General features: G+C 36.7%; 1 protein-coding gene across 1 annotated transcript; it reads left to right on the top strand.

Moving 5' to 3' along the window:
• Window positions 1-1,968: 1,968 nt before the first annotated feature.
• IMMP1L (IMP1 inner mitochondrial membrane peptidase-like (S. cerevisiae)) lies at window positions 1,969-22,390 on the top strand. Its single transcript, XM_009572527.1, has 5 exons — window positions 1,969-2,109; window positions 2,892-2,980; window positions 3,920-4,046; window positions 17,301-17,411; window positions 22,229-22,390. Exons 1-5 carry the CDS (start codon window positions 2,005-2,007, stop codon window positions 22,295-22,297), a joined length of 501 nt encoding a protein of 166 aa, XP_009570822.1. The 5' UTR covers window positions 1,969-2,004; the 3' UTR covers window positions 22,298-22,390.
• Window positions 22,391-22,611: the final 221 nt, after the last annotated feature.

Genomic DNA, 22,611 nt, shown 5'->3' with positions numbered 1-22,611 from the left:
ATTTGCTGTCGCTCTCTTCCTTTTATCACCTGTAACACATTTCTGGGCTCACTGTTTCTGGCCCTGAGAGCAAGGAGTTGGTCCATGCTTTTCATAGCGTACTGGGTTGAGAAGAGCAAACCACTTTTCTGGCTCTCCAGAATAAATTCTGCTGAAAGTGCATTTCTCTTACAGTGAAGCTGTTTCAGTTTCTACAGGGTGTCCTGCAGTGTGCTGGGCACTGCACGTGCTAATGAAACAATTCAAGACTCTTCTGTTTTCTGTGGTATTTTGGTTCATTACTGTGAAACTCGTTAGCTAATATTAAGGATGATGAATCACAGTTTGGTTTAAGTGGATTTACGCTGGAGATCTTTTATGTAAAAAAGGGAAAAAAAAAAAAAGCAAGTACATCTTTTTTGGAACAAAGAAATTAGTTTGATAGAGAACATTTTCCCCCAAGAATGGTGGTCTTTTTTTATTTATAAATAAATACTAAATGCAAAGAACAAAAGCCACTTTTGACTGTATTCAGGCAAAATTCCCATTAACTTCGAGAGAGTTGTGCAAGTAAAGCTATGCCCTTTTAAATAGCAGAACATCATGAAATATAGAAGCGGAGGTCTTTACTTCATTATTAAGTAGGGCATATTGTACACGCAGCACTTTTTTTTTTTTTCTTTCCCTTTTTCCCTTTTTAACTTACTGCATTTGTTTAGCAAGCTATATTGACCCATCTTAGTAAATGAGGGAAATCTTGCTGTGGTTTTAATTCATGATAAAGCTGATAACTGAGTTTAAGGGGGACAGGTTTCTTGCAGAATGTAAGCTTGCTTCAGTTACTTCAGTATGTGTGTTTTCCACTTCCTTAAATGGAAATATATTTATTAAAAATTGGGGTAAGGAAGCATATTAGTTAGATTAACATTGCAGTAGTTGCAATTAGTCATCAGAGATTGACTTAAATATTCTGGGGGAGGGGATCAGAAAATATTTAGAGAGTCCTTTTATATGCTGCAGAACTTAGGCCACTGTACTGTAGCTGAGAACAGAAAGACCTAATGCCTTATTTTTATATGCAGGTGTTTGGGTAATGAAAGTCTAGTCAAAGGAAAGCTTTGCAAAACCTCCAGAATTCCTATCAATAACTGTATTCTTTTTCTAGTCATATTTGGGCAAGCCATTCAGGACTCCATTATCCTTAATTTTGTCTAGTTCTCCAAGCCTATTTTAACTTGATTGATTGTCAGGTCGCTTTTGAAGTTTTGGTTGACTACTTGATTACTCCAGTTTTCTGTGAATGTAATTTCAGTTGTGATATATCTTCAAATCACTTCAGATGGTTTGATGCTTCTCTGTTTTGCTGTTGAGTGTTGAGTTTTAAATACTAGTGCTTGAAGAAAAACAGTGATTTAAGTTGCACCGTCTTCACGTGATTAAAACAACTCTGTCAAGTGTTATTTAATAAATAACTGCATCCGAGTTACAATATGTGGTCCAGGCAAGAAGTCGAAGCCTGCATTAAAGGTATGATTACAGCTTTCCAGATTCCATTCAGCCAAGCCTGGTGGAGGGGAGGGTGTTCTCATAACTGTTGCAGCTATTTAGACATGTGGCAGGTAAGCCTGTCTGCAGCCTCAAGTAAAAGAAGCCCAGCCGAGTCAGTGGAGAGCACTGACACCATTCTCTCCCATTAATTTCTTTAGTTTGGCAAAGTTTTTTTTTTTGTTTCTGCTCCTACTCAACTGAATCTTACTAATAAGCTGGTGAGAGGGGTCACGTGGAAGTATCTGTGTAGTAAACTAAAGACTTCTTGATGACATTTCGGTTTAAACTGTATTTATCTCCTCAGATATATCTGATTGATTGTTGGTTTTATTCACTGTTTTTTTTTTTTAAATATTGTCCATCAGTTGTTAGATACAAAAGATAGTTTTGTAAATGTTAGGTTGTTTGTTATCAAATGAATGATACTCTTCTGTTTTACTATAGACTAGAACCAGCTGAACGACGTAACACTGTACCATGCTTCGCAATGTCCTAGGAAAAACCTTTCGATTTCTTGGGTATACTGTGCAATATGGCTGCATAGCACATTGTGCCTTTGAGTACCTTGGAGGAATTGTTGTGGTAACTTTTCATTTTCATGACATTTAAAAGAACATAAAACTATAATACTGAAATTGTTATATGTGATAATGCCAATATTTCAGATTTCTTCTTTTTTTTTTTTTTAAAGCTTTTTCAAAGTGTGTTTAGTAAATGCCTAGTTTTTTGGAGGCAGGTCAAGCCTTTATGAAAGTTATTTCTACTTTAGGCGTTCATATTTTTTGCCAAGTTACTGCTTGAAGTGTCACTGAAGCAAATGGGAAACTGTGATTAAGCATTTTGCAGGGAGCATGTTCTTTCAGAAAGACTGGAGTCACTAATAATGCCGTAAGAAATGCTCGTTTCCAACTCTGGGCAGGTTTCTGGATGTTTTATGCTGCCCTTCCCTTCCCGCATTTTTAAACCTAGCAGACACTGCTGCTGGATGTAGTGGATTTTGGCTGTGAGCTGCTCTTGCAGCTTCTGTGATGCTTCTCTTTTACAGAGGCTGAAGAAAGGGGTAAGCTGGCAGAGCTCCGAGTGCTGCTCCAAATAATTTCCTGCAGATTAGGTGCTGAAATGTAAGGGCTCCTAGCACCTAGCGCAGTTCAGGACCAATCCTGAGCGAATACGGAGCTCCAGAATACTGGAGGCTGTCCTCACCTTTTAATTGTATCAGTTGTTCCTTGGAGGATCTCACTTTTTTTAGTTGTTCTTTACATTACACCTTTTCTAATTTATTAGCAAATAATATGAATATTAATGTATTTTAAATAAAAGTAATTGGAAATAGTAATTTTTTCTCATTTATTTTTAATTTGCAGTGTTCTGGACCTTCAATGGAACCAACTATTCAAAATTCTGATATTGTCTTTTCGGAGAACCTTAGCCGCCACTTTTATTGCATTCGAAAGTATGCTCTTTTGTTGAGACTAGATTTTGCATTCCATTTGCCAGAGCTTGTCAATAACCACTTTCTGTCCATCGTTTATTTTTCATATATTCTTCTGCTTCTAAATTGTAATTTTTCATAAATCTCCTCTCATTGTGTCTGACAGCAGGTAAAGTAATCAACACATACAGCCCATTGAACAACTTGTCAGAGTTTGTTTAGGATATAGTCTATATCACTTTATGGCCTTGTCCAAAAAATGGAAAAATGCCCATTTTTTTTTCTCTAAAACAGTTCTGTTGTGTGAGTGTAACTTCTCCTCTCTAAGCCGTTTTGTCTTGCAAACCAAGCTGTGCTCAGGTATTGCTCTGCTCAGATAGGTTGTCAGGAAAGTGACCAAATGGTGTAAGTACCGTTTATCAAATGTCATTATGTCGTTTTATTACCATGTTGTAGAGCACAGTAGGCTCAAGGGCCTCGCCCATTTTGTTGTGGACTGTTTCACTGTACAATCTAATGTATATAATCAGGAGGCAAAAGTAATATAAGGTCTTACTAACTCAGATTAGACAATTGACGTTCCATTGGAAGAATAACATTTGGTCAATAACATTGAGGAACATGGAATCTCTTCTGTTCCATATTTATGTAGCAACAGGATCAAGTTAAATGGCATTCATTTCATCAGAGTGTTGTCAATTAAAATGTAGTCTTAAATGTTTCATAAATGATCTAAATACCAAAGAATCTCTCCAAATGTACTTTAAAAACTGTGTGTAAAATTACACCCTGAGTAAAACTGAAGAATCCAAAATTGTACACAAGAATTTTCAGCAGAAGGAAGTATCTTTAATGTACCTGAATATTTTTGGAGTATACACATTGATGCACATGTATTCAGCCAAATAGTTTGTACTTAGAGTTCTTCTGTTTGTTTTTGTTTCTGTTTTTTCGTCTCAGAGGAGATATTGTAATTGTGAAAAGCCCAAATGACCCCAAATCAAATATCTGTAAAAGAGTAATTGGCTTGGAAGGGGATAAAGTCTGCACAAGCAACCCTTCAGATTTCCTTAAGAGTCACAGCTATGTAAGTATTAGAGTTTCTTGCTTTGTAAATTAATGATTACTTAAGCAGGCCTGGTAGTCTGTAAAGGATTTGCAATATTTGAGTATCATCATAAAGTATGGCGTTCATAAATTATACTTTCTTCTTGTATATGTACAGTAAAATGTTGTAATTTGTAAACTCTGTTTATGGCAAGCTGTCTTTCTCAGTGTCTTTTGTCTCTGTAGGAAGTGTAGGCAGATGATATTTTTGCTCTGCCCTGTGGTTAGATCTTCTTCCCTGGAAGAATACTCTCAAATTCTCTGCATAAAGTGCAGTACAGATGGCAGACTCAAGGGCTTGGTCTTAAGGCAAAACTGTTTCTGTATTTTAAACACTAAGAAGTGAAAATTTTGACTCTGCAATAGCTTTGAGGATTTTGCTTTCAAAATTATACTGTAGTGTATCTCTGTATTTCAATATAACAATATTTTAAGTTTTCTGAGTATGGTTAGAAAAGTAGTAATTTTCCTAACTTGTCCAAAAAGCCAGGTAACAAGATGAAATAAAAAGGAAAAAATATTCTTAATGCTCACTTGTCCTTACGCAGATAGACTTAACAGAAGTTTGTGAAAATTTGTGACAAAATGTTTTCAGCAACTTCTTCTTAGGCTATCATTAGAAAAATCATCAGAAATCACGATCACAGAAAAATGTAGGGGTTTTTTCCCCAAAGCATGTTTGACCATTACCTCTGTTCAGCACCTTGTGGAAACATCAGATTTTGCACAGGTGTTTTGAATCTTAAAGCTATTCTGCTGCCTTTTCATATCCACTTCATCCTCACAATTAGAATAAGAATTATTACCCTCTCGCCCATAGCTGAAGTCCTATGCTGTGAGAATTTTATGGAACAGTCCTTGCAGCCAGCTACTGTTTATGATAGACTTTAAGAGTTTAGCTACCATAAAGACAGCCAACTTCACCAGCATGCTTTCTGGTACCGTTGCTTCATTTGTATTAAGCAGCTGAAGTGGAGTCTGTCCTTACTAAAATCAATGGCAGAATTCTTGTGAACATTGTGTCTAGATCGGGTGTCTGGATTTAGTCAAGACCTAGGACCTGAAAGCAAGGATATGATTCATACCCCGTTCTGAGGGGTTGAATTTGTTGTTTCTTCCACTCCAGTGTTGAGGCAAGACATTTCAGGCACGTGCCTCTAATCTGCCCTTCTGATCGAGTGCCAGTACCACTGGAGCTTCTCTTTACACCTCTGTCACTCGCGGACAGAGAGAAGGAACTCATTCTCTGTTACGTTTTGAAGGGGAGGACAGAGCATTTAGTTTTTCCATAAATCGAATTGTGTTACTGTTTAACCAAGGAAAAAACTATTAAAAAAAAGCCAAAACAAAACCAAAGAACCACAACCCACCTTTCTTACCAAGTTGAAGAAATTTTCTAGCTTCTATGGGAGTAGTAATTTAGATGAAATACGAATTTCCCAGAGCAGAACGACCTGAAATGGAAACCTGAATTCTGTCTACACTGTCAGAAGATGCGAACTGAGTTTTCTGAGCATCTTGTTCCTCACTTGTCTTAGTCTTGAAAAGGAAGTTCAGGAAAGATTTGTACTTAACAGGATGTCAGCCTTTCTGGAAACCCTATGGTAATTGAATGAATATCCAGCAGAACAATTTCTGCCCTGGGTGCAAGATTTCTTGTCTTCAATTTTCATACAAAATGTAAGGAGAAGGAAAGGATGAGGAATGCAGAGTCCATTTCCTGTTTCCCTGTGTATGTTTTTCATAAAGGCAAAGTGACATGGAAGCTTTCTTAGTTCTTACATCGTAATATGTATCTAGGGGGAGAAATGATCTAAATGGAAATGCTTTTGTTGGTTAATGCGTATCTGTGTTCCTCCTATCTTTAGTGGTTGTTGAAGAGGTAGATCTTTCCATCTGTTCAGGAGACATATCCTTTACAGAAGAGTATATTCTCAACATAGATATCTGCACTTTATGCTCATAACTTACACTGGATTATTCACTAAGTAAATTGTTCTTTTTGGGGAGGGAAAAAGTGATGTGTGTCTGTGTTTAGGTAATTGTCTAATCAGATTCCTTATTTTAGTGAATCACTGTGCTATGCACTTTTTAATTCAAACGCAACATTCTCCAAAGCAAATAGCAGCAGCAGATGTACAGAGAACCGGCTATTTGTTTTGTTGATAGTTCCTTGAGAAGAATTAACCTGAGTTGGGTTTTTGAAAAAAAGATTGTTGAAACTGAAGAAGGGCCTTGGCTAGGATCCCAAACGGCCAGAAGTGCTGCCTGGGGTGTCGAGCTGCCAGAGAAAGGTACAACGGCAGGCATTCTAAGTGAGCAACGCCTAGAAATTGTCATGGGTTTTGTTGTTTATATTAGGCTACTAACTGCTTTTTTAAAAATGTGAAATCTGAATGATACTTGAATGCAGTGACTCCAAAGTGTTTAAGGTCAGAGGATTATTTGTTTTTATTACAGTGAACTGCGCAGCTTTCCTTGGCTAACTTGTCTCCTGTTTTGGGGAGTGATAGTGGATAGTGACTGTCATGTTTGCAAACTTATTACAGTACAGTAAATACAAAGTATCAGATGCCAGAAATATTACCAAATTAGGTAGTTCGAACCTCTGCTCCATTCTTTGCTGGTGTTTGCCCAACTAATGGTTAGGTATTACGAGTTAGCCAGTTACTGGAGATGTCAGACTAATGGCAGTGCAATGTACATAACACAGCTGAGAGTAAAACCACCTCGAAGCAGCTGCTTCTCTTGTTGCCCCAAAAGGAGAATCCTTATAGTCATGTTAGAAGGAATTGTGCTTAGTCTGCATTGACTGTGTCAATGTTAGTGTTGGCATACTTTACAGATTTTAACTCAGGGATTTTTGTGCTTAGAAGTACTATCATACATGCTTCTTATTCTGAAGCCTAAGAGACTGCTAAAAACAGATCCCACTGCCAGTCCTCTTTCTTTCATGAATATGCTTCTCAGGATGGCTTATGTATATAGATAGGAGAATGGAGAAGTCTGTTTACAATTCGCTCTGTGTAAAATTACATAGATAGATACTTTATTGCTGCAAACAACCAAGTAGATACCTGCACATTTAAAAAAAAACAAACCCCAAAACCAAAAAAAAACCCCGCAAACCCACAACAAACCAACCTTCCAAGCTATAATAAAAATGAAAAATAAAAAAATCATACATAAGTTGAATAAGTTGTTCTGAAAAGAGATATTTCAGTTGAGTAGAAATGCAGTATAGCAGTGGCAGTTATGTGAAAGTCTTTATAGTGGTATAAAAATACTTTTGCTGCTATACTTAGCTGAAGTAACATACATCATATGAGAAAAACTACTTTTGTCAGAGTGCGCTAAGTGTAAGGCTGTACCAAAAAACTGTCTTTGATGGAGTCATTGCTGGATTAAAAGCTGATGGAACTAATCCCACGTATCAAATTGATTGGTATAAATTAAGCACGTGCTTAAATTAAAATTTAAGTACACAAGGAACGTCTTTACTTTGGATCCTTTGTAGTACATGATGCTTCATATGCTAGAGGTTGGAGCTTATCTGCAGAATGATAATGAGGGAAATCTTCCTATTTACAGGAAAAGTATAATGAAACTCCTTTTTTGAGTAAGCTGCTATAGTATTACAAAGTTAGGAAAATCTAATTTTTTTTTCATTGTCTTTTTATTGATATTTGGTATGGAATATGAACATTAGGCTGGCAGTTTTGCTGGGCTCTTTTTTGGTTTTGTGCTCAGTGATGATGTTTATAGATATAAGCAAGTGTATTTACTGTAATAAACATTTAAGAATACATAACATATTTTTACTGTATCAGAAGCAATATGGTATGAACCCAAAAGTTAAAAAGGTAAACAAGTAATTTTTAGTAATCTGGTATTCAGACCTAGTTTCAATTATTAAAAAAAAATCTTTACTGATTTATTCATTTAACTATAAGATCTAAGTAATGAGGGTTAATAAGGAAATTACTCAATCAGAGTAAACCCCTGAAATGGTCTTTAAAAAAAAACACCTGAAAGGTTAATTTTCATATTTAGGTTTTTATTTCCTGTTTTTAAAAGTCTTAATACAGATCCAGGTTTATAATTCAGATTGAGTATCCTATTGTTATATTTGAATTTGTTTTAATGCCATTTACTTTAGCTTTAATTTCTTTAGTACCATATGTTCTTGTGCTGCAGCTCCTATTTACAAATTGAAAAAGTGAGGGGTAAGTCATCAGATTAAAACAGCTTGTATGTCATAAACCACCAATATGCTAAGCCTTTGTGTCACTTAAACAAAAGTAGTACCTAATAATGTCACTTAATACAGCTAGAGTCTGTAAATAAGGAACTGCCTTTTGCAAGTCATAGTGATAAAAAGCTGAGATACAAATCCATATCTCAGCAACACTCTGCGGGTAATCAATCACAACACGCCACTAATGCTGTGAGACTAGCTGATGTGGGGGAAGTATGTTTACCTTGTGCTAAAATGAGGTTCATTGCGGAGATGGCATCTCTTCATCCTGTGGTTAACTCTAGAGCTAACATAATTCCGAAGATAATGCATCTTACTCTGTTTGCAGATCAGAGAAGTGGTCTTATGCAGCGCTATTAACTCTTAAACAGTCCTTGTCAAATGCAGTAAGAATATTATGTGGGTACTAAGAATAACGTAATGTTAATGTAAAGAACACAGTATCTTAATCACTAGACAGTACTACAGATTTTGGATGCACAACGTAAGACACTGAACAGTGGTTTGATATTTCAGAGTGCTCAATACCATTGGATAGTCTCTTAAAGTTCTTAAAACACTAGTTCTTTTTCCTTTGTTCTTAGTATCTCAATAGCTAGTTTACACTCGTGGTTTAGTATTTCAGTAATCTAAGTTTTAATAGTTGCCGGTCAGGAGAAAGGAAATATCTTAACTCTTTCTTCTTCTCCTTAGTTCTAGCATTCTAGAGGCTTCAGGGAAAGTTACGCCATAATTTTAAGCAGCAGGTATGCTAAATGTCTGGTGGGAAAGGAGAACTGATTTGGTGTAGTTGTTTAGTTTGCAGATTTGTTCAGTTTGCAGATCCCTCTATATCCCAGTACAGAGAGTTCGTGACTAGAGCTAATCTTGAATTTGCTGAGAAGTAATTTTAAATCAGAACTCTGATTTGTCAAAACTACATTATTCAAGGGAAAAGAAACACAAAGAATTTTATCAGTCTACTTCCCAATATTTCCAGGGTTTCTTCTGCTCAAGTGGATTGGTCTTTTTACCTTTGCAGTTTTGTTTTTGAGATTTCAAGGACATACGAGTGGCATGACTTGACACAACAGCACTCGTACCGTTCACCACAGCTTATCCTCCTGTCTGTGGGGTCAGGGAGCTGGGTGGCCAGACGTGGGCATGCCCGCACCATAGCTCAGGCACGGGACAGCAGCGAGAGGCTCAGCTTAAACGCAGCTCCTGAATGAGCTCCCACCAAGGTCTCTTACATCTCTTTCTCAAACAGCTCACTCTTCCCCACTGTCTGAACCAAGATGAGACAGCTGCACCCTATCGGCTGGTCTTGAGTGCAGGCCAGCTACACCGGGGTGGGGAAGAGCACTGCCCAGGCTCTGACATACTGCCCTGGTTCTCCTGTTCAGCCAATTCATTCCTGAAGGAGAACCATAAAGAATCTCCTCCTTGATTTGAGGGAAGGTTGTTTCAAGATGACTCATTTCTGAATTTATAGCGCTAGATGCTTTTCCTCTGTGGAATACAGTCTTGGCCGTACTGGTCAGATCAGTTTGAACCTTCAAGATTTTATGATTCTGTTATTCCTCTGCTCCAGTAACAACTTATAGGAAGCTGCTCAGGATGATGAAACCAACTACTCAAGGACTCACTGAAAATTTTGAGCACCAATTTTAGTCTGCCTATACCAGCTTCACGTCTGAATGAAGGATCTATTTCATTTTTTTTCCTTCTCTATACAGACTAGCTAAGGCCTCCCGACTGTCTTAAATGAGGAGATCATGCAGAGCTGAGGCCTTAGATTGATGAGCAGAGATTCGGGTCACTCCTGATGGAGCTGGCAGATGATACTTTTAAGATTCCTTAACCCTGCTCAGAGTATTTATCAGCCACTGTTGCTACCAGGCTTATTAGCAAGATCACTCTGTACAGGTATGCCTTTGTCCAGGGCATACCAGTGATGGTAATGGGTTTTGTGTTTTAACCAGTTAAGTTCCAGTTGGGGTTTGAACCCGTAGGTGTTTTGTTCTCAAACCTATACTTTAGGGTGACCCTGTTACATCATCTGTTTTCTGGAGAAGAAAAGAATCAAATCCTTCTTAATGATTACTGTGAGAAAAGTCTATGCAAACTGCTAAGGAATCTTTGCTGGATTTGTAATCAACATTTTCTTCCAACATACCGATCTTCTATAAATCAAGAAAGCTAATAATAGTCTGGACTGATGAATCACAGAAATATTCTGAATTTTTTTACAGGAGTTCCTAAATATAGCTAGGAGATCTGTTTTTGAAAGTTTTGGCCTCTGAACAGCTATAAGATATGAAAATTTCAAAACTGTAGCAGGATAAAAAGCTTAGATAATTTTTCACTAAAGCAAAGTGATTTTGTTTTCAAAGAGAACCATTGTTCTAATGCAAAGAGAGAGATTGTAAAAAGTGTGTGCAAAATCTGCACATTATTCTTCATGACAGTAATATTTGCTCATAGTTTTTATTAATTCTATTAATTTTGTTAGTTTAATTTTAACTGATAATATTTTTAGAAAAGGAATGATGGCTAATAATTTAAATTTAGGGTTGCAGCTAGAGATTTTTAAAATTGGATATATAGCTTTTCAGGCTGATTCAGATCAGCATATTTAACAATATGCTCTAGATCTGAATATTAAATGAGAATATTTCTAGATGTAAAGTAAACAATGCATGCAAGTGTTTGAATTATTATTTAACACAGTTGGAAACTTTTGCAACAGCCAAAAAGTGATACTGAGAGAAAGCATATCTTTTTGTCATTTGACTGGCGTAAATATTTCTGATGTGAAAATTCTGTTACCTTTCCCATAAAGCAGTGAGTGCGGTAATCAAACCTTTTAAGTTCCAAGTAAGCACGCTCAGGAACAGCAGCAGCTATTTGTGCATTACACAAAGTTTAGAAGGAGCAACAATGGTTAAAAAACAAACATTCAAATAACCAATGAATGTTTTGACAGATTACTGTAACAGCTTCCCCAAATTTTTATTAAAGAACAACGCTCAACTGGTATGCTTGCACAATAGAGAAAAATGCCTTAAAAATTCAAATCTAAGTTAATATACCTTAGTTTCCTTGTAGTATATGAGTTAACATTGCTACCATTGAAGGTTATGTGATTTTAATACTGGTTAATAATTAATTTCAAAACTTAAAGATAGACAAGTCTTCGTATCTTACCTTTTGATACATTTTCTATTAAAACAACCAATGACTTAATATAGCGAATGAATTCATAATATAAATATTTCATCACAGTGAATGTAATTTCTGTATAAAAACCTGTTAGTGTTTCATTGTCATCGTTTCTCATAATAATCTGGACCAAGGTCATAATGTATTCTTTTTAATATGTGTATTTAAACAAACCGGGCCAAGTACATTATGTCTTATTCATAAGCAGCTTAAACTGTTCAATAAGTAAAGGGAAAATGCTAAACTGTTTGGAAGTACCTATGAATTTAACATAAATTTACTCTGTTATATTCTTTTAAGAAGTATTAAATTCCAGGTAATTCAGCCTTTTAGTGGTACTTAGAAGATGTTGATTTAAGATCTGCTATACTGTTAAAGTTCCAGTGTGGTTGCTACTATTTCATAGCTTTTTCCAGCACAAAAAAGGAAATGTAAATGCTTATGCTGATTTTGAAAATATTGAGCTAATTAATGTTTTATATAGATGGCAACCTTAATATGAACAACATTTATGATAAGCCTACAGAAAGGGTGCCTAGAGCAACTGGATCATTAAAAAGGAGTATCTGTTAAGCATTATTCACTCTCTTCGTTCTGAATTAATAAATAAAGGATTAAGGAATAGTTATATGAGACTTTAAGTATAGAGTGATAAAACAAACTCCTGCATTTCTATGGTATATATTTTATCCTAACTAGATGCAATTTACTTAAATAAGGCAATTTAATCAGTATTTAGTAAATTTGTCATTTGATATTGTAGATTCTTTCATCATATTTCACTTTAATCAAGAAAGGTAACACCTGTGGTTTATTCACAAAAGCTTCTTTTGTTAAATGAACACCCGCAGGCCATGAAGCAATTACATTTGTTGCTTGTACCAAAGTAGGAGGCACTTAAATAGACCTTAGTAGGGATAGATGAGAATTTGCAGACTTTATTCTTTTGTCCAGCACTGAGATTAGTTCTTATCATAGCTCAAGAAGGAAGCCCCTGAACTGAAAAGAAAAGATGGGAATGATTTAAAGTTCTTCTTAAGTTTGAAACTTTGATATTGCTGGAGGTGATGGGAGTACCTGTGACCTTATGAAAGTTCAAACTTCATCTACTCCCAGCTGATTGTACGTGCTGATGTTCTTTGACAAACACAGACTACTTGGAATTCCAAAAGCAGAGATTGCAAGAGATTCATGTTTGTAATTCTCCACTTATTTATTAAAAATTCCTATTTCTCCATCTTTAGTACCCCCCCCCTCCAAAGTCCCCCAAAATCACAAACCAAAAAAATGCCCACCAAAACAAAAAAAACCAACTCAAACCACAAAAGCCTATTATCATTTAGTTGGGTTTGGAGGTATATTTGAGACAGATAATTTAATCTGTTAATCTTATTTGCGGTATATTACTTTTCTAGTATGCTAGTTAATGTGCAAACTAGAGCGCAGGCATCTCATCTCTTGGTTTTGAAGTTAGTGAGATTACTCAAAGTTTGGTGTCATGTAAAAAGACCAGAAGAATATGATTCTTTGTTGACCCCCCCGCAGCCCTTGCCCATTTATGTAAAATAATGTTTTATGCTAGTAAGTATGCATCAAATACCTGACCTGTACTTCAGTTTTGCCACTTTAGCTGTACCACTAAGTAAATGACGACAGCCCTGCAAATGCATCGTTTGTTGCAGTGAGAGATGCTTATTTATCTGAGCTGAAACAGGATAAGCTACTGCTCCAAGCGCAGTTGTTCTAAACGATAATCTTGCTCTTCTGGTCTATCTGCTCCTGTACAAGAGCCCTCAGAGTCTTGGAAGGCAGAAGGGGGAAGAGTCACCTGTCTGATCGGTGTCCTGTATTCTCATGCATATAAGCTGCGCCTCAGATAACCGGTTCTGCCTGAGAACTGCTGTTCCTTGGAAAGAAATCCTCAGATAATCTGCACAAAACCAGAGGCACAAGGGTTGCTGAGGCAAAGAGAGTAGTCTGCAGGCGATCAGAGGCAACGTGTTTTCACATGAACCTGCGCTGGTGTGGAATTGCTGGTTTTGCCTGTGACCCACAAGTTAGTCATGTGAAAATTCAGCTGTTGGGCTTGCAAGACTTTCACATCTTCGTTCTGGCCTATGTGTAAGGGAGAACTGAAATGCTGCCCAGCCTAAGTTAAATGCTTTTGGCACTCTTTTCAGTATTTTTTTCAAAAAACATTATCGTATGCACAATCTTGCTGTGTGTAGTAATGGTAACTGTGATTTCAGCTGTACTTCTTAGCTACAATTCATTTTGTCTAAGAGGTGCATGGCCTGTAGATACCAAAATGCAACCTTGTGAATCGTCAAGTAAGTGGCTTTCCCATTGCCTTGGGTTTTTTGGCAATAGCAGCCTACTGGTGTGTAATTAATATATTCTTACTACAAATACAAGTTTTCAATAGTTTTTTTTTTTCTTTGGTTAAAAATGTATCTTATTGCTAGCTACTGTGCTTGCATAGCTTTGAGGCGTTTCAGACTGGGTCCTGATTCTGCAAAGGCTGATACTCAAAGCTGACTTTAATCAATGTGAGTAATCCCACTAAAATCAGTGATCTGGTCTAGAAATAGCTTGGTGCATAAACCCTTGAAGGATTCTGGCTTTAGCCTTTATTTCAAAGGGGTGTAAACAACTTTTTTTTTTTAATTAATGATTATGGCCTGTCACTGGTATTTGGTTTTACATTTTCATGTAATTCATGTGATTTTTATTGCTTGTCTTAATTCTAGGTTGTAGTGAAGTGCCTAGATGATGGACAGGCACCATACAAAGGTATTATACTGTATTATCTCTACATGAATCATACATTGTGACAGTACTCTTAACAACAAATTTAGAGGTATAGGGTCCTCTCATACCTTCCACGGTGAACTATGAAAGTTACTGGAAGTGGTGGATTTCAGGATACAGGAATATACTTTATTGCAAATGTTCTATCTGGAATGCAAACTATGAGCATCTTGTCTAGACAAGTAATTATTAGTAGTATTGAAAGTAGTAAGTGATGTGCCACAGGTGGCAAAAGCACTTTATTTTATTTTTTATACTTTTGGAGCATGGAAGAAAGACGGGAAGGTCTAGAAGTGTTTGGATATACTTGTGTATACATAGTAACAGATGAGCTTCATGTTCTGCCTATGAATCAGGTAAAGTAGAAAGCATGGGAACCAGTAAAGTAGAAGGGGAGTGCGTAGTGTCCTGCGTGTGAAACAGTAGCACATTGCAAGAGGTGACGCTTTTTCAAAAATGTGAAATGTTAATGTGGGTTTGCTTTTTTATTTCATTAAAAAAATCTTCCTTTCGTAGTAATTCATGCTTCTCCTTTTTGTATATTTGCTGAGATAGTCTTTCAAAATTACAGTGGTTTAATGTATGATTTGTAGTTCTGGTAGATGCTGGACAGGAGAGTTTGCACCAGGAAGGTCAGAACGCTGCTATGCGTCGTAACACACACCTGAAAAACACACTCGTGTGTCAGATGTGGACACAATGAATGCTTTAGGTGGGTACACTGTGAATAAGTGAAGATGAATATCGAACTAACCTAACAATTGCTGCTGGACATTCTAAATAGGCTGTATACTACAGAATTTTTGAGAAAAATAGGAATGTCAGTACAGTCTCAAATGGAGACCTATCAAAAACATCTATCCACATGTGATAAGATGTATATTGTACACAGGTCATTTGACTCTGGATAATTTTTTTTATTTTTTAATTTATTTATTTTAAATTGACTTCTGGTTGGTTATTTTGTTTGCAAAGCCGCTTGGGCAGGAGGAGGGCCAAAGTCATCTAGATGAAACCAAATGGCCTTCCCAGAGAAAGCTCTTCCATGCACGTACCAGCAATCTGATAAGCCTACAAAATAACAAAGGGGGCAGACAAGCTGAGTATGGAATTCCTGTATTGAAGGACTGGGAGAACAGGAAGTAAAGGACCTTGATAGAACGAGCAGATCAATTTAAAACAAACAAGGCGGCACTCCTTTATACAGGAGACTGTGGAAGGAGACAGCATCAGTAGGTTTCAAAAGGGTTTAGACATATTGCTGGTGTACAGCTCCACATACAGATTCTGAAATGATGAGGCAGGGATGTGTGCCCTCTGACGTGCCTAAAGCACCTATCCTGGATACCGGAGAAATACAGGGAGTGGCTGGGAAAAGATGGACAGGCTTACATATGCTTTCCATGATGAGTATCTCTTTTTGCCGCTGCCAGAGACAAACTATTGGTTCTTAATCCGTAGCTTATACATTTGCCACAGCTCAACAAAGGGACTCTGGGGTAGCGTGCTATCCTCAGATCCCCGTCTGGTAACAGGCAGGCGGGAGCATGAATAAGCAAGAGCCTAAAAGGCTTATTTAAAGACGAGGTTCCCAGTAAGTGTTACCTGGCCAGATACCTCTAAGTACCAACAATTACACTTCAGCTGCGTTTTCCTCAAATGTTTATCTGGGGGACCTGGTTTTATTCTTAATGGTTTACATCCAGACTTTACCACTAGAGTGGTATTTTATTTTGTTTAGTCTGTTATCCTTGAATTCTGTATATGTAGACTATTGTATTTATGAGTCCATGTGGCTTATTTCTAAAACATTAATGTTTATACTGCTCAAACTCTGAGCTTCTCTGAAATTGGGGTTTTTAAAATTTTGTTTCCGTATATTTTTTCTCTGAATTGTGGGTATAGTAATGTTTCAAGTACATATTTGGTTTTGGAAAAATGTATGTTAACTTAAAGTCCACATTAAATATTATCTAGATTGAGAATATGTTGCTACCTTTACATTTTCAGCCTGGTTCAGAATTTTAGAAACAAAAACATCAGAAAAATAATTATTAAATATCTTATTTGGTAACTTGTAAGAGGTTATTTATAGCTGAAATGTTTTTAAAAAACGTATCAAAATAGTGTGGTATATTCCAAGGGGAAATCTTAGTTTAAGACTTACAGTAGCAACTTTTTCATATATGAAAGCTTTATACTCTTATTTAGGTAACTAATACAGCTATGTTGCTATTTCTTATTTTGTCATTGACTCAGTCGGTGAATGCCATGAATCTATGGTATGTAATATAGTTAATGCATAATATATATAGGCAATGAAAGGTCTTTGTCATATAGTGTAAGGTCACCATCATTAATTTTCAAATTATAAAAAGGGATTTGCTGTTTTGTGATCATCATTATTGCAATATAATGTGTTGTGGATTCTGCCTGCACATAGAATGAACTGTGATCTTAATTAGAACTTTGACAAGCCTACTCCGATAAAATGATGAGATTATTCGTAATTGATGTCACAATCAATTACCAGTTAGTTCATCATGAATCTACTAACAGGTCTAGCCTTGGTGCTGGCCCCAGGATGTTGATGAGTGTGTGGCTGCCCTGTTCATGCTGTTACTGCGACAGGAGGGCAGATTTTCAGTCAACATCCTAATGACCTCTTTTGAAGTCTATTAAATTAATGACCCTGTCACATTGGTCTAACCTCTTACATCTTCATTTTGGATTTTTTGTTGCGAACCATTGTTTTTTGAGCACATGATAGAACAGATACTTTGGAGCACTCCTCATCCCTCCAAATCTGGCACTGTGTCTTACTAGATTCAATAAAAAATTAGTTCATTATATAGTCATGAAATACAGAACACAGAAATCAGAAAATATATTTAAGGCAAACTATGCCTAATACCATTCTAGTCTATTTTCTTTTTACATTTCAGTCTTGCTTAATCATAGGTGCCTAAAGGACATGTTTGGTTAGAAGGTGATAATCTCAGGAATTCTACAGATTCCAGGTGCTATGGACCTGTTCCTTATGGACTGATAAGAGGACGCATTTGTTTTAAGGTATATGTATTTATAGTATCTAAAAATAGTTGCATTAATACATTTTTAATGCCTGGGTGTTAGGTATTAAAACTTGCCTCCTTAACTGTCTGGCCAAAGCAAATGTAAAGGAAAGCTTGAATGCTTGCTGTAAAAGGATAATTCAACAAGGGTGGGGTTTTTTTGAGGGAGGACTTGTTTTTAGAGCAGCACTCTGAGCAGTCACTGCCTCTGAAAACTGAATGAACTATTTTGCAAGCAAATCCAAACCCGATAAAAACACATACACCCCCCACCCCCCCACTGCATGGATATACATTCCATCCTTAATTTGATTCTTGCCTCTGCAAAATGATAGAAAAGGGCAGTTCCATATTTCACTGTTGCTGTAATTTGAGAAGTGTAGTTCCATAGTTCAAAAAACAAAGATGGAGGAAAAGGTTATCTTTCTAGGACTTGCATACATACTTTAGACATGTAGACTGGCCTTGCTGCTTTTTAAACTACGTCTGTGAAAAAGCCTTAACGGTAAAGTCAAATCTGTGCCACCGTAATTGTCCGCCACATTTTTATTTAAAAAAAAAAGCTTTGAAATAATATTGTATTGTATAAACCTCCATGGTTCCTTCTCCTTCTGTTTTAACAATTCTACAGCTTTATTTCACACTAACTTACTTTTTCATATTATTTGCATTATTAATTTACTCATTTGCCAAAAAGAAGAAACTAAGACAATTTCGTCTCCATAAAAAGTTTAATCTAAGAAACAAGGGAGTATGTATTATAGACTTATGTACCAGCTTTTAGAAAGCTAGATTTAAAATGGTGCCATTCAGAACAATAAAAAAAGGTTTTGAAAACTGTTCTCCATATATTGCAACACATCCACAAAAACATAACTTAGCACAGCTGTATTACATGCACAGGGAAGATTAGATCTTTCCAATTTAACAAAGTTTTATATACTTACAGTCTTTTTGAACCTAACTTAGGACTTTTCCAAAAAACCTTGCAGCTATTGACCATAATCACTAATTGCTTAATAAACCTCAAATAACATGTCCCCCTCAGCCTCACCACCGAGTTTTGTCTGACCTCTGTTCTTTCTGGATAGCATTTGCTTTGAGCTCTTCCCTAGTGTTTATTGAGTGCTCTCTGTTCTTCTCTGTATTGTTTGCCTTATCGTGTACACCAGAGGAAAAAATGCTGATTCTAAATAGCGCTATTTTTATGACCCAAGTTTTAGCTTGGATTATTAACTGCTAAAATACAAATGATGCTAATATGCTGACAGCCCTTCTAATAAGAACGTGGTATTAATAATCCAACTGAAAAAAAAATTTCTCCAACTGATGTACTAGTATAGAAAAACTGCTGTTTACTACTTCAAGGGGGCTGTTAGCAAATAATGTATATATTAAGAACTTACGTATGTGGACAGCTGTAATTATTCACAGTATCCCTCCACAGCAATAAATTTGTGTCCAGCTTGTACCCCAACAAGGAGGATGTTTGAGAGGCTTTAATGAAGTGACTGACAGAACTGAACCCTAAATTTAGCAAGCAGTAAACTCAGTAAAATGAGTGGAACTTACACACAGATACTAGATATTGAAGAAGTACTTTAGGACTCCAGAATATTGTCTGTTTAAAAAGATAATAAGCAATCACTTGATACTTAATCAAAATTATTATTTAATCAAATTTTATAGCAGTTGTTTTATGATGGTGCATAGGGTAGGGTAGTGATTATTAACATTTTAACGAGATTTAAGTATATGGTGCCTAACAAAAGCAAAAATGAGTTTATTCTTCAAATGAATATTTATAGTTTAGGTTGTTTATGGTAATTCACATTAGAATACAGTGATCTTGCTATTGTATGTTGCTATTGAACATTACACTGAAAGGCAGCAGAACACAGCTAGTCCGCATGGTGGTAGCTAATTAGTAGACCACTGGCGAAGAAACCTACATATGCTTTTTAATGTAGTCTGCTAGAGGTTTGGCTTCTCTTTCATGAAAAATCTTTTACTGCCTTGAGAATGGAACCTTATGTGCCTTATCTTAAAGGGATTTTGGAGAAGCAGATATAACAGTGCCTTTGAATGCTAAGTTACATTTCTAGTAATGGATGCAAAAAACCCAAATCTAGTTTGGAAGTAACGGATTTCATCAGAAGAGAGAGAGCTTGTATCAAGTTTGTTTAGGCAACCTGTTCTTGGCAGAACATAAGTGTTAATTCTCTCTATAGCTTATCTGTGAAGTTTAGACCTAAGATTCTCAGTCAATGTTGGTGCACCAGTTTTTAACCCATACAGAAATAATGATACTTGATTTTATTTGCCCCTTTTCCTCCCTGCCACCATATCAACTGCCACTCTGAGAGACAAGTTCATTCCATAAAAAGGCCACTAAAATCAATGTAGCTGCAAATTCAGTAAAAGCCTAGGGAGTCCCACTTGACAGAACTCATGCTTCATCTTATCCTAGGCAGGTTATCCTGTTCATTTCCTGGACTTAGGCTCCGTGTCAAAAAAAGACCTGTAGTGTATCTTCAGAAGAGCTAGTTAGCCCCATTTATCCTCTATCCATCAGATCAAATCTATGTAGGCCAAACTAAAGAGGGCAAGGGGAAGTAGCTGCTAATTGGACTAGCCAGTTTGAACGAACAAGTCACAGTCAACTTCTGTCATAACTTTAAAAGACTTGGGAATTACTACACACAGTGGCATGTCTTTGTTCCCATAGAAGGCTTGTTCCATCTCCTTTCCAACCATGAGTATTGTTTTTTGCATTCTCTCCTGCATGCAGACTAGATAAAACATCATTTTCATTCTGCCTCTACCATTAGGATGGTAGTGATGAATTTGAAACTAAATTGTCAAAACAATATTTAAAACAAATTTGATTACTTTCACTGAAAGAAAGTCAAGTTGCAATAGGTGTGATTTGAGTTGCCTGAAATGAGATTTGCGCTGTAGTAAATGGCCTAAGAAACTTCCTTCTCTGCACCTTTACTCAGATTATCTTAGATTTGTAATATGGGATATTCCTATTCCCTTTTACTCCCTTTTGCCTTTGAGGCCAACCAAAGACTTGACACCCAGCCTGCAGCCAGCATAGGCCCTCTGGAGAGCTTTGAATTCTGTAGCTTTGCTTCTAACCAAAATCACAAATATCCTTCTGTTGTTGGTTCACATCTCTAGATGTTTGTGTGGAACTTAAAATAGCTCACTGGCTAATATGCATATAGAGACAAGACGTTACCTCTGTGTATTTCTGTATATCAGCAGATGTTTCTCATGCTCTTCCCTAACTGCACATGCCAAAAAAGACACGTATTTTCTAAGATACTTGCACAAGAGAGCTTTGAGCCTTTTTCAGATCCATAGAACTTGAGAAAGACTCATCCTTCTGGCTTCCCGAGGGCCCAGGCACAATCCAACTGATGGCAACTTAGCACAGTGCTGCAAGTCTAGGGAGCTTCTAGCAGTGCATGGTCCCAGTCTACTAGTAAGTTGATGCTATGTCTTGCTGTGCCCATCCTTAACTGCCTCTGCCTCTCTGTCACTGTCTTTAGTGCTGGGGACAAGTCATGGGGTTTGAAGTATTGAACCTTGGCACTGTGCTTCCTCTTTTAAACCCAGAAAATTACTTTTTTCACTCCAAAAAGTGAAAAAAAAAAAAAAAAAGCAGCTGTGGCTGTTCTGTGAACTGAGTTAAAGAGTAAGTTGCTGTTCCTGGAAGGTGACTGCATACCTTCCTTAAGATCAAATTCTAAGGAAAAATGAGCAAGATAAACATCATACTGACAGATGCTTTGGGAACAAGGTAGTGCATCATCGTTCTCTAGGTCGCTTCATCTTGAGCAGGGGCTGTGAGATTTTTATAAGATTAGAGCCACAGAGGGCATTCATTCTTCAACATCTCTTTTCTGCTGATCCCCTCGTGCCATCTTTGAAAGAACATGTTGTGAAGAGACGCTGGCAGTCAAGGGAGACGAAGGACAAAGTGTAAAAGAATGTCCTTGATTCCCCATTACTTTTTTTTGCATTCAAGACCAGCCTACATGTAATTAGTGAATGTTCAGAGGAAAGTACTCCTGGGAGCATTCAGTAGTATGAACAGCTATATAGTTAATTTCTGGAGAGAAAGTTTTTTCTTACAGTTGAGCATCATTCTCTTAAACTTGTGCTTGTACTTGGTCATGATTTGTGCTCCTTCCTTTTCCACACAGTAGTCCCCTTCTCAGAGGAGCCCCTTGGTTGAGAGCCCCTAATGGTGGCAGGCACTCCACCCCTTTGTACCTATTTGCATGGTATAAGCTTACCTACAAGCCTATGGAATTTTCTTCCAAGGTTTGGTGTTGGCAGTTCAAATGCCCATCTTGAAAATACAAATGTACACCTCACAGAACTACTTTCACTGGGAGGTAATGGTCATGGTATTCTTTCTTCTCCTAGATGGATCAAAAATGCATACTTTGTCCTTTAAGTTAAGAGATTTACAAGCTAGAAAACTTAGAATTTAAAAGATATTTTCTAGGAATGTATTTATTTCCAAGGCTGAAAAAAATAATGTAATTTGTGAGGCTCTCCATAGCAAAGCATGTTGTGTATAAATTAGCGTTGTCTCCAGCCACTATGGAATGATGATTCCTCCTGTATTTATTACTCCTAGTAAAGAAACACACAAGTGAGAAAAGTTCATATATACCCTGTCAACCAAAGAGCTAAAAATTATGCAGTTTATGAAACAATTACAACAATAACAAATGAAAATACTGAACTTCAAGTTGTGATAAAAATCTTTTGTAACTGTATTTTATTTTACAGATTTGGCCTCTGAATGACTTTGGATTTCTACGTGCAAGCCCCAATGGCCATAGATTTCTTGATGATTAAAAGATTTAAGTGACTATTGCCAGCTTTCATAATATTTTCTACTAAAAATCAATGGAACTATTTTTGTTTGGAATAAACACAAGTATTACTTGACAAAGATGTCTCTGGGATTACATCTAACTTGAAAGTGGGAATGATATTCTGCTGTCATCAACAAAAATGATATGCCTCTTACTCTGTTTCCTCTGGCTATTCACACAGTAAGTGCTTGGATGTATTAGAAAGTCTTGGGTTTTACTGCAAGCCAAGGTTAGCATTGACTGTTAATAAGGGATGAAAAACGTGCAATGCGCTATTATACTGTCACACATCCT

Source organism: Fulmarus glacialis, unplaced genomic scaffold, assembly GCF_000690835.1.
Source record: "Fulmarus glacialis isolate BGI_N327 unplaced genomic scaffold, ASM69083v1 scaffold17422, whole genome shotgun sequence".
Lineage (NCBI taxonomy): Eukaryota > Metazoa > Chordata > Aves > Procellariiformes > Procellariidae > Fulmarus > Fulmarus glacialis.
Note: the sequence above shows the minus strand (reverse complement) of the source record. Positions and strands in the feature narration are given on the sequence as shown.

Excerpts from the sequence above, each read along its gene's own strand:
- IMMP1L (XM_009572527.1), top strand. The coding sequence starts at position 2,005 with ATGCTTCGCAATGTCCTAGGAAAAACCTTTCGATTTCTTGGGTATACT. Across the intron at positions 2,110-2,891 it reads ACCTTGGAGGAATTGTTGTG|TGTTCTGGACCTTCAATGGA; the intron begins GTAACTTTTCAT and ends TTTAATTTGCAG. Across the intron at positions 17,412-22,228 it reads GAGGACGCATTTGTTTTAAG|ATTTGGCCTCTGAATGACTT; the intron begins GTATATGTATTT and ends TTTATTTTACAG.